Genomic DNA, 15764 nt, shown 5'->3' on the forward strand with positions numbered 1-15764 from the left:
CTATTAACTTGAGTAAGTAACAGGAACGACCACATGTAATCATTTTTGGCCTCGTTTGTTATTTTACCCTGTGACGTCATGCAGTGAAATTTGCTGGCGTAATCAAAAGCGAACCATTACCATATTGTGGACTCACATCAATCAAAACTTTTTCGTTCATTTTAATATTCATTAATAGATCAAAACTCTATGTAATAGTTATTTAGCATCATTACAAAGCAGCTATTCGTCTTTTCATATGATTTAGAATCACAGACTGAAATACATCTCATTCAGAAAACTAATATTTTAAGTAGGGGACTAATCGTCTGAAAACATTTATCAAATATTCTCCAAATCATTCGGTAACGAACTGTACGACCATCGACTCTACAAGTAGCAAAAACGTTCTCTGCAGCTTGTATGCTACTATTTTAATTATTGAAGAACACACACAGGCAAAGTGGTTAACTGAGCCATCACAAATATTCTCTTGATCTTCCTGTTTATAAACGCAAACTTAAACCAGACAAATAAAAAATGTAGGGCCTATTCGATATATTCACATTATCTTGCAAAAGAAATAACTGAGAACTAGCCATAGGCGTTGACGATAACATACGCAATTTACTTGTGACTAAGAAATACTGGACTACAGATCAAGATCCACGTACATAAAGTAAGGAAAAAAATCACTTGCAGTAAAGATTCTGACAGCTGCATAGCCAAACTTCAATTTCATTAATTCCTTTCATGTTGGATGATATGAAGTCGAAGATATATAAAACCCCTGTAGACAGTGGAGAGGAGGTAGTTGATAGTGTCCGTTCCGTCTGTATTGTTGTAAATCAAACACAGACATTATGGAGAGTGTGGCAAAATGTTACGTTCTGTGGTGCTGAAGCAGGGACTCTGACAACAACCGGCTCAGTTGTGAGAGTTGTATGGAAAGTTCTGAACCGTTTTTAGTGTACTTCGTGGCTATCTCTAGATACTTGGTTTTCACTAGTGTTATTATTGACAAAGCTTCAAATGTTGGCACTACAGAACCATGAGGGTTTCTAGTGTGGTGTTCGGCATGACTTACACTCGTTTTGAGGAACAGCCCATACATTGTAAGTATGCGAAATACAGAGTGATGGTAGTGAAAACGGGATATGTTTAAGTCTTACACGATTTTAAGATATGTCTAAGTTGTATGTGAATAAACGTTGTAGATAATAATATGACAAGACGTAGCTTGGTTTTTCCGGACGGGCTAGATTTGAGCTATGTATAAGGATTACATCACAGTTTTCATACTCAGATACATGTAGGTTATTCGTAAGACGGTGGTGCGGTATGCTAGCTTTCACGCATTGTCCGTCAGACTGTGCCATTGCGATGTTCCCGCCTGTTAGACATGAAAAACATTATCAGACTCGGAGATAAGTTAGCACATGTAAAGAGTGTTTCGATCTGAAACTGAAAATGTGGAGTTTTTAACTGCGCAATTTATGCTAGTACGTGATGAAACACATGGAGGAGCCTTGACTTCCAGAAAATGGATGTTGTGTGGGCGATCCTAGATTCCAGAGTGGGGTGGCTCACAGTCAAAAACAATTTGTATGTTGGTCTTGGTTTGTATCTACCTCTGTAGAATCTACTTGTATTTTCCGACTGAACATGATACATCTACCTGACTTAGCTTCTAATTATTCATTTCAAAAAAAAGTTTGCGCTAAATCTATGCTCTAGTGACTACTAACGAGACATCTACATCTACATCATACCCCGCAAGCCACCTAACGGTGTGTGGCGGAGGGTACTATCGATACCACTATCTGATGCCTCCACCTCTGATCCACTCTCGAATAGTGCGTGGGAGGGATTATTGTCAGTAAACCTCTGTATTGGCTCTAATTTCTCGAATTTTCTCCTCGTGGTCAATACGCGAGATGGATGTGGGGGGAAGTAATATGTTGTCTGACTCCTCCTGAAAAGTTCAAAATTGCTCTGAGCACTATGGGACTTAACTTCTGAGGTCATCAGTCCCCTAGAACTTAGAACTACTTAAACCTAACCAACCTAAGAACATCAGACACATCCAAGCCCGTAGGTGTCGCGCGGTTCCAGAATGTAGCGCCTAGAACCGCTCGGCCACCCCAGCCGGCTCCTGAAAAGTGATGTCCCGAAATTTCAATAGTAAATCTCTCCGCGATGCACAATGCCTCTCTTGTAACGTCTCCCAGCGGAGTTTGTTTTGCATCTCTGTAACGCTCTCTCGCCACCTAAATGATCCCGTGACGAAACGCGCAGCTCTTCGTTGGATCTTCTCTATCTCCTCTATCAGTTCTACGTGATAGGGATCCCACGTAGATTAACAATACTCAAGAGTTGGGCAAACAAGCGCCTTATAAGCTACTTCTTTCGTGGATGAGCTACAATTCCTGAAGATTCTTCCGATGAATCTAAGTCTTGTGTCTACTTCTTCCACTATCTGTTTTATATGGTCATTCCACTTAAGGTCGCTCTGGATAGATACGACTAGATGTTTTACGGCAGACGCTGCCTCCAATTGTTTGTCATCAATAGCGTAGCTGTACAGTAGTGGATTTCTTTTCCTATGTATGCGCAATATGTTACATTTATTTACGTTATGCCAGAGTCTGCACCATTCATCAATTCTATGCAGGTCGATCTGCAAATTCTTACTATTTTCTGGCGTTGCTACTTTCGTATAGATAACTGCATAGTCTGCGAATAGCCTTAAAGAGCATCCGATACTTGATGCTAGATCATTTATATACAGGGTGTAAATTTTAAGTTGCCAAACCAGAATAACTCGAAAAATAAGCTTCAAACGAAAAAAGTGTAGAATACAAAGTTGATTATTTTTGAGGGGTACAGCTGCTGGTGCTAAAATTAGCCCGCCACCGCAGCTAGCTCCCTGGGGGTGGCGAGGGAGGCAACTTTAAAATTTCAAATGAGAACCCCCATTTTTTATCGCAGAATCAGATTCTATATGAAATAACTATGTACATTTTGTCTTAAAGATTTGTTTTGATTCTTGGTAGTTGGGGCTGTAATTCAAGAAAATCCATGTTCTCATTTTTGAGAGGAAAATGGTTACGGATAAATAAAAAATTCTTATTTACTTCGTAAATTTTGATTAGCTAAAACTAAAACTCTCCCTCTCCCCATAAAGAGGGGTTTGTAAGAGAGAAATTAGATTTTACAACTGTTGACCCAACAAACACAGTCCCTACCCATATCGTAGTGTGCATAAAATAGATAAAATGTCTCAAATGGCGCTACTGAGTTTGAAAATATACCAAAAGAGAATAAAATAACTCTAAAATTTGCTGTGCAGATTTCTCACTGTACTTTGAGACCGCACTCTATTAAACAGAAATAAATTTCTCTACTGAAGCTGATGTATTTACCTGTTATTAGAAATCCTTTTTGCCGAAAAGTTACTGCACGAGATAAATATTCAACGTAGAATGCACTGACCTAAACTGTGTGTTGTCTACTAGCATAAAATTAAAACTCAGAGGCGCGATGGAGTTTCTGGCGACGGGAAATTTACACTAGGTAGCCGCCCTACACGAGGATGTTCCCAATACTTACGCAACAACAAAAAACTACGATTAATTTTCTAACCACTAGTCTACACAGTAAAATATACACATACAGTTGACTTCTTTGTGGAAGAACATGAACAAAAAGCAAAGACTAAATTAATTTATAGTTTATCCGACAAGTGCTGTTGCTGCTCTGATGCGCGTCCTCTTTTATTCTATTCACATCAGTTATAATGTGTTGCGACCATGCAAAACTGCAATTAGTACTTACCTCATTAATACTTGTTTTTTTTCTGACGGGTTTTATGCGACCCACCACGTGACTTCGTCTCTTGAGTGCAGCCTCCTCTTCTCACAGTAAGAATTCCAAGCAATTTATTTATTTGTTGTATGTATTCCAGTCTCTATCTTCTCCTATAGTTTTTCCTTCTACTGTTTCTTCTAGCACTTTGGAAATTTGCCACATGTTTCTCCCACCCGACAGATCTACAGAAAAGCACCTTACAATGTTTCTTATACGACCATCTACTTTGTAACATACTTCTGTAGCGTCACACCCAAAACACGTCGATTTACTGAGGGCCTATGTTTGCTTCCAGTAAACATCGAGTACCGAGGTATGGCCTCTTTGCCTGTGATGCTCTGCAACAACTTTTTATATGCTACTTGCTTCGTCCGTTGTGAATTATTTAACTTCCAATGTAGCAGAATTCCCTCACTTCATGTGCTTTGTGGTCTCCAATTTTTATGTTAAGTGTATCGCTAGTTTCACTTATGTTACTTTACATTACTGTCGTGTTTCTCTGGTTCACTATCAGTCCTTATTCTGTCTTCATTAAACTTCATTCAGTTCAATAGCTCCTGTAATTCATTCTTTCACTGAGAACATAATGTCATGAGCAAATCGTATTATTAATATCCTTTGACAACGAATTTATTCCAGCCCTGTAGCTATCACTTATTCAGACATTTAATCTTCGATGTACAGTTTGAACAATAGAGAAGAAAGACTGCAAACCTGCTCTTACACCCGTTTCAATCCGAGAACTTCTTCCTTCGTCTTCCATTCTTAATGTTAGTTCTTGTACATATTGTGTATTACCCGGCTTCCCTCAGAGCTTATACTTTTCTGTTGAGATTTCCAAACATCTTGTTCTATATTGTGTTGTCCAACGTTTTTTGTTGTCTATAAGTCCCATGAAAGTTGAGTTTTCTTGCCTCTTGCTTTCATTACCAACGAGCCTCAGAACTGCCTATCTGGTATCTTTACCTTTCTTAAAGCCAAAATGATCACCGTCCGAGAGATCCTCAGTTTTCTGATCCAATCTTCTGTATGCTACTTTGCGAGCGACTTGGATGTTTGAGCTGTTAAACTGATTTTACGATAGTTCTCGCATTTTTCTGCCCATACTGTTTTCGGGATTGCGTGGACGACATTTTTCCGGAAGCGTGACGGTGCGTCTCCATTATCATAGACTGTACACACTACCTTGAACAGTCATTTTCTTGCCACTTCCGTCAGTGATCGTCAAAATTCCGAAGGGATGTAATCTATCTCTTCTGCCTTATCTGATCGCAAGCCTTTCAGACCTCTTTCAGACTCTTATTCTAATACTGCTTCCCCTGTGTCCTGCAAATCGGCACCCAGTTCCTCTGTCACGTCAGCAGACATTCACTCCACCTCTTAAAAGCCTTCATTGTTCTCTTTTCGTCTGTCCACTCTCTCCCACTGCTTTTACAGTGAAATTTATTTTGCAGTCTTAATGTTGATCCTTTGCTTTTACTTACAGCAAAGGCTGTTTCGACTTCTCTGTATGCTGAAACTGTCCACCTATGATTTTCTTTTAGATTTTTTCATGTTTTTTCCTGCGGCCATTTCGCTTTAGATTTTTGCACTTCGTGACGTAGCAACTGCGTTATATTGTATTGTATAAATATACCCACTCTATTTTTCAATTTTATTTAAAGGCTTCAACAGTAATTTTAATAGTATTAATAATAATAATAATAATAATAATAATGTAAGGACTTCACCCAAATTCAAACCACAGTAATTCACGTCACCCTTAAGGCGATGTTAATTAATATACTTTCGTTATTAATCAAAGTAAATGTAAATGAGATTGTGCAGAAGGCGGTGGGCAGGCGTACGTCGAACGACCGGTACAGAAGGCTCTGAGTCATTTTGAGCGGGAAGGCTCACTGGTTGACGTGGCCCCATGTAGGTGGAAGTGCTAGGTGCGCGGGAAAATGATAGGTTTCTAGCACCTTCTAGAAGAAGTTCAGCGTAGTAATACCGTTCCGGTATCAGAAAGCGCGAGGGATTGTGAACGCTGAGGGGAACTCCCCTAGCAGAACTTCCTTGGCGACATTTCGAGATTTCGGCGTCGAGGGAAAATAGTCCACTTCTTCTTAACCCTTTAGGTTAAGAAAAATATAATTTAAATGTAATTTCAAGCACGTAATTGAGGCCAAGGCTTAAGAAAACTATCTCCTCTCTTACATGCTATTTTCTTTCATCAGTTTATAAACTGAGTAACGACGTGATTACTCATCAGCGCGGAGGTACGAATAAAGAGGAGGTGAGCGCTACTTTTAGTGTTGGCGTCTTCGCTATGGAGAGTCGCTCTGGGACGTTCATGATGGACGGACCCGTATCTGACGGCTCCGATGAAATGCCAACTTTATCCGGTCAGTAAGTACCTTTTGCAGAACATATGGTTTTCCAGGCACTGCTCTGAGTGTCTGGAACAACAGTTGAGTAGCGGCAGGTTATTCCGCAATTTAATACGCCAGTAAAAGCGTACGTGAGGCAGTAAATTTGAATACGAAGTCTCATTGGAACTGTGACGAACTTTAGAACAATGGTAAAACCGCGTATCGCAATCAAAATGCATTCTCATCGTCGTGGGTAAGTGATTTCTTGCATAGCTTGGCTCTGGCGAGATTTTCCAATAAGTCTTCAAGGTTTTGCTGTATGCGAGATGGTAGTAGAGTTCAGCACAGTTAAACGGATCTAAATTCATTGTGAAATGTGGTAATGTTCAGGCGAGAGAGTGTTCGTTGTAGCTGCATCATTAGAAGTCCCGCGTGGCAGTGTAAAATTAATTGTTTAACTCTGAGTGAAACCGGTATCTAAATTCTGTGTACGTAAATAGAAGACAGATTGTTCTAGAAGGGGCTGACGTGTGTTGCATTGTTCTGAAGGATAGAGCCTGATTCATTGTGAAGATAATTTATGAACATAAATGAGAGATGTGTCGTCATAAGGCGTGAGGGTAGACATTAGCCTGATACTCTGTCATTTGTGTGTTCTCGGATTAACTACAGGTGCCAAACATGACTGAAATGGCAATCCTTTGCAGTTGAAACATGTGCTTTATTGGAGGACATTGCGTCTCTGAATTATGTTTCATTTACGGTACGTCCGTGTTCTTATTAGCTGCAACACCCTGTTCCACTACAAACAGTACTTGGTTGATTTTTTGCTTGCCAAGGTAGCCTACAGCGAGTAGTATCGAGAGCGCGAGATTAGGACTACCTTTGAGAGCCAAACATCTTCGAGAAATGTAAAAGTCGTGGTCTGTGGTGCTTACGACACGCAACAAACGTTAGGTGGACGTTGGCTCCCTGCATGCAGCGCGCCCGATTTAATAAAATCTATGTGGCACCAAGGCTTTCAAGTGATTAACCAATTCCACTGATACATTAATAATAGTTTGCAACTCATGATATATCACGTTCGAGCATTTGGTTTAGTCATAATGGTAGTCAGGTGGTATAAATCTCAGTGTAATAAACTTCCCTACCGACGCTGCTAACTTCCAGCTTTCTAACGATTTCATTTTATTAAGTGTCTTATAATGCTACACAGTTTTCCTTTCCTGAACAATGCTGTAAGTTCTCCTTTTGTCGATTAATCGAAGTATTTCTTCCGTTACCCAATGTTTCTCGTAGCTACCTTCCCTGAACCCACATTTGTCTGTCTAACTTCTGATTGTTCTTTTTAGCGACGTCTTTTCGTCTTCAACTGAACTGCAATATTTGGAATTCAGATCGCAGTGTCTAGCATCCTAAAGTACTTCAGATGCACATCATCGTTACGCAATAACTGAGTATTTCAGTACTTTACAAGTTGATTGGTTTTCAAATAAGGATTTAATACGACGTCTGTAATAGCTAACATTTTCCCTCTCCGTTTCGTACTTATTCTATCCAGCTCCGCTAATCTAAAAAATACTAGTTTAATTTTACTATTCAGATATGTCCTGATTTTACTTGATTTCCCGTGGTCCACATTTCGCTCACACGAGTTGGACAAAAATATGTAAACAGCGCAGATGCTAGCCAAGCCTCCACGTCACGCCGTTGTATTTGATCACGAATGGAATCTGTGCAGTGTCTGCAGTATGTTGCAAGTGTCAGTCGTGCCCACAACAGTAAGCTGTGTAGTTTTGAGGGCAATGTCGGAGATAATTAATTCGAAGGTAGGAAAATTGTTGCTCGAAGCCGGCCGCAGGTTCGAATCCTGCCTCGGGCATGGATGTGTGTGATGCCCTTAGGTCAGTTAGGTTTAAGTAGTTCTAAGCTCTAGGGGACTCATGACGTCAGAAGTTAAGTCCCATAGTGCTCAGAGCCATTTGCACCATTTTGTTGCTCGAATGGTGGGTGCTTCTGTAACTAAGGTGGGGAAGTGTTAAGTGTTTCACGAGGCACCCTACCGAAGAGTTATTCCGCATACTGAAAAAGCGGCGAATATCGTTCGCTATGTCACAACGCAGGCTAAACTATGTGATGAGTGATCGTGATAGATGATAACTGAAGAGGATAGTGACGTAAAGTAAGGCAGCTAAACTAGGCACTGCAGATGTCCCGCGAACCTTGTCAGCATCAAAACTGTGGTGTCACCGCCAGACACCACACTTGCTAGGTGGTAGCCTTTAAATCTGCCGCGGTCCGTTAGTATACGACGGACCCGCGTGTCACCACTATCAGTGATTGCAGACCGAGCGCCGCCACACGGCAGGTCTAGAGAGACTTCTTAGCACTCGCCCCAGTTGTACAGCCGACTTTCCTAGAGATGGTTCACTGACAAATTACGCTCTCATTTACCGAGACGATAGCATAGCCTTCAGCTACGTCATTTGCTACGACCTAGCAAGGCGCCATTATCATTTGCTATTTATCTTGTGATGCATGTACCGTCAGAGCGATGTTCACCAATTATGAATTAAAGTTAAGTATTCCAGAAGCTACGTACCTCTTTTACTAGACTCAACACCTATAACTGTTCCAGACCTCACGCCAGCCTGCGTGAGCTTAAACGCGTGCCTTTCGGCTTCCTCAGAGTGGCTTGGTTGTCTTGCCAAGTCACAACAAAAACAACACGAAGGGAGCTCCATGAGTTGAGAATTTGGGTGCGAGCTGGAATTCCAAAACCACTCGTCAGTGATGCAAATGCCTGTAACAGGAAAACGTGGTGCTCCAGTCGTATAATCCAGATTATGGAGTAATGGAAGGAAGTCGTATGGTCGGACAGGTCTTTTATTTTTACTCTGTTCCAACTTCTGGCCGAGTTTACGACAGGATTACGCCGCCCCAAGCCTACGATGTAGAGCACTTCCCGCCAAGAGTGAAATACGCGAGGGGATCAGTGTTGATTTGGGCAGGCATACTGTGGTAGTCCGTGGACCCCATGGCTACTCTGCAAGATCGCGTTACTGCCAAGGATTACGTGACCATTTTGGCTGATCAGGTCTACCCCATGGTACTATATACCGTTCCCAATATGTTCTAAGATGACAGGGCCACTGTTCACACAGTTCCAATCATTTAGCACTGATTTTGTGAGCACGAAACTCCCCTGACCATCACAGTCATCACATCTCAATTTTATTGAGCCTTTGAGGTCTTCTTTGGAGAGAAGGGCGAGTGACCGCTATCCAGCGCCATCATTGTTACCTGAATTTGCCACTACTTTGCAGGAAGAAAGCTATAATATTGCCTTGAAAACCATACAGGACCTGTATTTAACCATTTTCACGAATAGTAGCATTAGTGAATGTCAGCGGGACTCATACATCGTGTTAGGCTTGGTAATGTGCTGTAATCTTTGTGTTTCGGTACTTCTGCACACACCCTGTACGCACATTGTTGCTCCCGGTATACACAGATTCATATACTTCTTCCGCATTTCTTTATCTATATTCCATTCGTTTCTTTTGTTTGCTAAGTCGTTGTTTGCTTGTTCCAATCTGGTTATGATGCCTTCCATGCTTCTGTTGCTTGCAACAGAGATGTAATCTTTTTTTTTTTTTTCTGCCGAATCCTCAACGTGTTCTGCAAGTCTGGCACATCCACAGTTGCTAATTTTCCTTTCAGTACTTTTATTTAATTTAGATATACCTTTACTTATCTTGAAACCACGTATCCTATTCATTACATTAAACACGACCAGCTTAAGTTGGGTGAAACCCACCTGCTTCATTCGCACTTCAGAAACAGTCTTTCATTGCACTCACTGTAAATGTTTTCTATAAATAATATTCCTCCCCTTCACAAGACACACACACACACACACACACACACACACACACACACACACACACACATATATATATATATATATATATATATATATATATATATATATATATATATAATTTAAAGAAAAACAAATAATGTCACACGTAGCCAGCACGAAGGTGTTCTTATCGAAACAACTATTAACTTTAAACTGGACAGTTAGTTATTCAGACAATCAATTCTCCGAGCTTTAAGCTTTAAATCTTGTGTCTTGTGAAAGGGAGGAATGTTATTTTATAGATGGCACATATATGCCTGATAAGCAACACATTTCGGGAATCAAAACAATCCAATTCAGCAGCGGCACGAGCACTACTGTCAGTTCTTACAACAGCAACAGTAAATCAATCGTTACCATGACTAAATGGTTCAAATGGCTCTGAGCACCATGGGACTTAACTTCTGCGGTCATCAGTCCCCTAGAACTTAGAACTACTTAAACCTAACTAACCTAAGGACATCACACACATCCATGCCCGAGGCAGGATTCGAACCTGCGACCGTAGCAGTCGCGCGGTTCCGGACTGAGCGCCTTAACCGCGAGACCACCGCGGCCGGCGTTACCATGACTAAAAGTATACTAAAGCTACATTCTACAAACAAACAAGTACGTTCCAGAATAGAGGTACTTGTAACTTCTTTCAGCTTTGCTTTTTGCAATACCCACTCCAGTGTCGCTCTTCGCATCTGTGCTTATAAGGCTCCGGAAAACAATAGGGCGATAATGTGCACGTTGACGACATCTGTAGTGGTCTTTCGAAGATGTTTTAAACACACACACACACACACACACACACACACACACACATACACACATGTGTGCGCGCGCGTGCGCAGGTATGTGTGTGTGTGTGTGTGTGTGTGTGTGTGTGTGTGTGTGAGTGTATGCATATAGTATTACCAAAAGATGGAATACTCTTGGTGTTTCGTTTGCTGCTGGTTAGCGATGGTTTCATTACCGGAAATTTACTTTCAAATATTCTCGGTTTAATTTGTGGTTTGTACATTTCAGAAAATTTGTCGTTATGCACTGTAAGTTGTGGGAAATTTCAAAGTATTTAGTGCAACAGACATTTTCTCGCATGGGGAATCAGAGCCACACAATTATTGTGCTTAACAACACAGTTCATATCACAACCTTTAACTGCAATTGAACTGCAATTGTAGAAACAATATTGTTAACCTTCATTGTTCGATCTAAGGAATAATTCAGGTTCACTGCGTTTTGTGTGGACGCTCATTGTTAAAATTTATTCTGCACCGTCCATGTGTGTATAGAAGTCTAGAAATAGAAATGAATTTGGAACATTTTAGACTCAATCTTACTTAAGTACACAGTTTTGAAACCATAAAAATTGTTTACCGTAGAATATACTCAAGACTCTTTTCAACAAGTAACGATATAAATACGGAAAACATTATCATTTTCGGTAGACTGTTTTGCATATTGCACATCATAATGATCTAAAATTACAACGACTTAGTCAATTAACTGACTAACTAGCTTAAACAAAAATAAGACATCGAGAAGCAAAAGAGTCATCTTTTTGAGGCAATTGTGTGATATTGGAACAAAAACTAGCAGATTCCTTTATTATAAAATAAATATCATAAAATTTTCACACAGTACATTTTATTTTAACAACATATGAACACAGGACTTACTAAATTATCACTCAGTGTCATCTACTTCCATCTGTGTGGGATTTATATCACATTTAAAAGGCACGTAGATTGGTCATAAAATACATATATACAAAACTGTAAGACTCATAATAAATATATCAACACATTACCGGGAGACTGATATTTACTTTCAGTATATACAAAGAGCTGTAAAGACTCTTCCAGAATGAACTGACACCATTCTGAAAACATTCAAAAGAAGTTTCTGTCGAAGTTATGTCAGCTGCTGAAGAAGGCAGGATTAATACTTCATTCTATATACCAAATAGCGAATTTATGAACAGGTGGATATCGATCTGAAACAAAAGGCATGTACTTGATACGTTGCATGCCTTGCACCACTTTTCGTAACAAAATCATGTTTGCAACAATTTTAATCTGTTAAGTAACAGGTTGTCCGAACAAAGGTGTTGGCGGATGAAAAAAGGAAACAAGTGAAATTAAAGAGAGGTAACATGTGTTAAACGTTGGTGACGAATATCTGACTGCAAGCCAGGTGTGTCGGGGCATGAGATGAAAATTTCTATGCTACAGTTCTTTCCAAATGACAGAAATATTGTTGCAGATGACCTTAGAAATATCAAAGAAAATTTGCTAGCCTGTAAGACTAGATGCACGCACGGTGTTTTTCTAATTTTCAATACTTAACGAGACTCTTTCTATGTCACATACTTTAAAATGATAAAAGATGTAACGTACACTCTTTTGAAGATCTGTAGCGAACATATTTGGCTACTGAATGCAACTACTGGTGAATACTTTTCTCCTTTCTATAAATTCTACACCACAAGTTAGAATGTAAGTGATATGAAAGGTTTATTTAAAGAACAACAAATACTGTCACACGAAGCCAGCACGATGATGTCCTTATTGAACTAGCTATAAACAGGACAGTTAGATATTCAGACAATCGATTCTCCAGAGGCAGTTAAATAACAGAAGAATGATCGAAAGGAACTAATCACTTCTTCGTTACCTTCAGGGGGGAGGGGGAGCAGAAAGAGGGAGAGGGAGAGGGAGAGAGGGAGAGAGAGAGAGAGAGAGAGAGAGAGAGAAAGTTGTCACGTTGAACTAAATTACATGGGCTGTACTACACTGATCGAGAGGAAATATTTTATGAAAATTAATACTCATGAGAGATACATTCGAACAAATAGATTTTTCAAAGTTCTTGTTACGTGTCTTAGATACAGTACATAAGTATACATTTTACTGGATATTATTGATAGTCCAGAAAGGAATTGATCATTCAGTCTGTCACGGTTATTATTCCATACTCATTTTCTAAGCTGTCAATCGTTGGTGCAAGATGGAGGAGAAGAAACTTTTCACCCACAAACTTGGGAAATGAATTACTTTAAACGTTTATTTAAACTGGACAGTAGTAAGAAGATTCTGTCTATTTTATACCTCACAGCAACAAATAGTAATGTACACCTAATATTTTCTATGATGAAATTACTAAAATGCTTTATGTCGTTAACTGGTGTCGGCCACCATTGTCCCTCTTCGGAGCTAGAGAAGAGAAAGAAATGAATATGTATTTTACTTTGTGAACACTATGTATAGGGGGCAAGATGAGAAAACTGAAACGAAAATTAATTTTCGTAGTGACTGAAATCAGTACTAGATGGTCACCAAGTTATGATCTGTCAGACTGGATAAAACGATGGGTGCAAGTGTTACAAAAGGACTCTACCCCGCATCCTATCAGCGACGTCGTGGCAGAGTTGGCCCAGTTTACAGTGATGGCCTAGTTAACAGTTACATTTTAACTGAAACATTGATTAATCTTTTCAAAAGGAAAAAAGTTGTTTGTAAAACCCTTTTATGGGAAGTCCAAAAACTGATGTACAAAGCTTACAGTGACAAGAGGTATGCTGAACCCTCGAGACCTAATTTTGTGATATAAAAGTACTGCGATACTTTAAAATAAACTTGAAACCAAGAAAAGTGCTCATAAACACGAAGTGCAATTTTTTCAAGTGGATCATGGTACACGTCGTGACATCAAAAATGAAACAACATTAAGTCCACAGTGACTCCTGTTCCCTCTTCATTATGGAAGTAACGTTATTTTCAGATGTCCTAACATGTACCACGATTCAGTCGAAAATTTGGACGTATTTTTACTGAATAAACAACTCTTCTTTTTAAAGATTAATTTTTGTTGAAGTCTACATAACTGAATTTTACTTTGAGATATCGTCGTTTCTTTTTTATACTATCACTCATCTTTGTACAATTTGTTTTGAAGCCTCTTACAAAAGTCTTTTAGAGAGACATTCATACTTAGAATTCTTTTTTAAAAATATCTTTCAACCAAAGGGAAATTTTAAGGAAGCTACGAATGTAAGTTCTACCGACTCTTTGCCTAGGCATGTTGCGTCTGCACGTAAGAAGTGGAGTAATAGCCCTCACTTAGCACTTGCACCATGAGGATTCCGACTTACAAAGTGTTACTTGGTGCTGCTAGTCAGTGTCAAAATTAATTTCCGGTTTAGATTTTTGTGTTGTCTCATAGGCTTAGAGTTAGCAAAGCTTACGTCACATACATTTTGTGCTCACTGTACAGCAGTTTGGTACGAATAGTAGCACAGTTAACGACTAGTATGTACCATATTTTATGTATTTGCGAATATGCTTACTTGTGCTAATCTTCTAACGATGCCACTGAGGCTCCATTATATTAGGACATATTTCTGAAAATGATGTGCCTGGTCTTATTTAAAACGCATGGTTTAGACACGTATATCAGTAATATTTTTGATTATGGCCTATTTCACTGTTTTAAGATGTAGACAATCCAATAGTTGTATTTGTGTTTTCCCCATGTTTTGCTACAGATCTGAAGATGACTACTGCTGAGCGAAACAGGTAGTCTCAAGACCTAAGGAGCTTGTAATCATAGACGGAAATAAAAATATTTATTCTATACTTTCTGGATCACTGTTCTATTCTGTCCATGAGACTGCTTGTGAAAGGTAAATAAGTATCTTTTTCTTTATCTTTTACCAGTTCTAATGATGGCCATTGGTGGGTGATATCTGTTAACGAAAAGAAAATATTTTGTGTGAATGCGTCAAAAAAAAAGTGTAGAATGAAAAGTCGCTCACTGTCTCCACGACAAAGTATCATTTCTATAAATGTTGAAGTCAGGGAAACTATACAGGGTGGGGAAAATAAAGAGTGGCCGGGAAAACGTTTCGTGCACCTTAACGGTGGCAACCCAATTTACCTCATAAGCCCCCGTACCGGCGGCGTATGATGTAACTCGGGTTGCATATCTTAAGGAGGCTTATGAGGTAAATTACGTTGCCACCGTTAAGGTGCACAATATGTTTTCCGGACCAGTTTCCTTTTGCCCACTCCGTACACAGGATAAGCTCGCCACGTGAGTCGATTTTTCCTGGAAGTTGGGGAGCAGTAGCCAGATGAAATGTGGATGTTTTAGTGGAGGCCACGACGCACTGGTGGCTCTTAGCAGCGCGGCACGCCCTTCAGCCTGGAGTTGGAGAGGACGGCGGAGCGGCGCAGGTGGAGGCGGCGCAGGTACCAGGCGGCGGCGGCGGCGGCGGCCACCAGCAGCGCGGAGGCGGCGACGCCGAGCGCGACGGCGCGCAGCTGCTGCTGCTGGCTGGGCACGCGCACCTCCACCCTGGGGCTCGTCGCCAGGTACTCGTTGTGCGACCGCGCAGACACCTCGAACTGGTACGTCGCGCCCTCCTCCAGGTGCGGCACTGCGAACACGCTGGCGTAAGCGTCTCAGCCATACACGGAGCGAAATGACAACGCTTCAATTATTAATCTCTAAAAAATAAAGTCGCGTAATGAAAATTTTGTTTGACAAAATAACGGAAACTCTTCTGTTCTTAACGTTTCGTCTAGAATTGCGCTGGACACCTTCAGATGCGTTGCTCTTCCGTCGGCGAGACTCAAAGGAGGAGC

General features: G+C 40.3%; 1 protein-coding gene across 1 annotated transcript in view; it reads right to left on the reverse strand.

Moving 5' to 3' along the window:
- Window positions 1-11487: 11487 nt before the first annotated feature.
- The window catches only part of LOC126092195 (protein borderless), a 478622-nt gene continuing 474345 nt past the window's right edge, over window positions 11488-15764 (reverse strand). The window contains exon 12 of the mRNA XM_049907679.1: window positions 11488-15556. Within this exon, the coding sequence (XP_049763636.1) occupies window positions 15297-15556 (260 nt within the window). The 3' untranslated portion in view covers window positions 11488-15296. The remainder of the gene's footprint in view (window positions 15557-15764) is intronic.

The sequence above is a fragment of the Schistocerca cancellata genome, chromosome 7, assembly GCF_023864275.1.
Source record: "Schistocerca cancellata isolate TAMUIC-IGC-003103 chromosome 7, iqSchCanc2.1, whole genome shotgun sequence".
NCBI lineage: Eukaryota > Metazoa > Arthropoda > Insecta > Orthoptera > Acrididae > Schistocerca > Schistocerca cancellata.